The 666-nt window shown below is 44.3% G+C and overlaps 1 protein-coding gene across 1 annotated transcript; it reads right to left on the reverse strand.

Annotated features, from left to right (window-relative positions):
• Window positions 1-96: 96 nt before the first annotated feature.
• Window positions 97-660, reverse strand: LOC105461243 (E3 ubiquitin-protein ligase MIB2-like; the record flags this gene model as incomplete). The annotated part of the gene is made up of 2 exons (XM_011707740.1): window positions 590-660; window positions 97-466 (listed from the first exon to the last, which is right to left on the reverse strand). A coding segment is annotated over exon 2 (321 nt), but the record flags the coding sequence as incomplete, so codon positions are not given.
• Between the last annotated feature and the right edge of the window lie 6 nt (window positions 661-666).

Below are 666 nucleotides of genomic sequence, written 5' to 3' on the forward strand. Positions count from 1 at the left end.
ATATATATATATATATAGGCATATATATAGGCTCGATATATAAATACATAGAGTTGGTTCTCGTATTCACGTAAAAAATACTCTCAGACAACGTACAGCACATATAATTGGTGAATCTTGACTACTTTCGAGCGTAGGCTCGGCTATCTGTTGATTTGACATCTTGGCTGTGCAGCATGCGATATGCAGCACGGTGTTACCATCCACATCCATGGTGCCGATGTTTGCATTATAATGCACCAGCAGCTCAACGAGTGACCAATGTCCCTGCTCAGTCGCTAAGTGCAACGGTGTTTGCCCTCGATTGTTGCGCAGATTGACTTTGGAGCGGCCGCCATTCTGCGAGAGGAGGATGGCTGCGACTTCTCTGTGTCCGTTCAACGCCGCTAGATGCAACGCTGCACTTCCGTCCTCCATTCTCTCATCTACCAAGTGACATGCGCATATAACCAGCCTCTCTGTTACACTGCAAATTCACAAATTCATGTAGTTAAATTAGATTAAATTTTAAGCTATTACTACGCAGACGTGATCGTATTAAGTCGTATTAAGTTATGCGACTATAATTCGTCGGGTCTGCTTTACGTACTGAGCGTTGCCCTCGACAGCGGCGTGATTTAGAATGTTGAAGCCCCGTTTGTTCTTCAATGTGAAGTCGATTGTCTC

Source organism: Wasmannia auropunctata, unplaced genomic scaffold (genome assembly GCF_000956235.1).
Source record: "Wasmannia auropunctata unplaced genomic scaffold, wasmannia.A_1.0 LD302762.1, whole genome shotgun sequence".
NCBI lineage: Eukaryota > Metazoa > Arthropoda > Insecta > Hymenoptera > Formicidae > Wasmannia > Wasmannia auropunctata.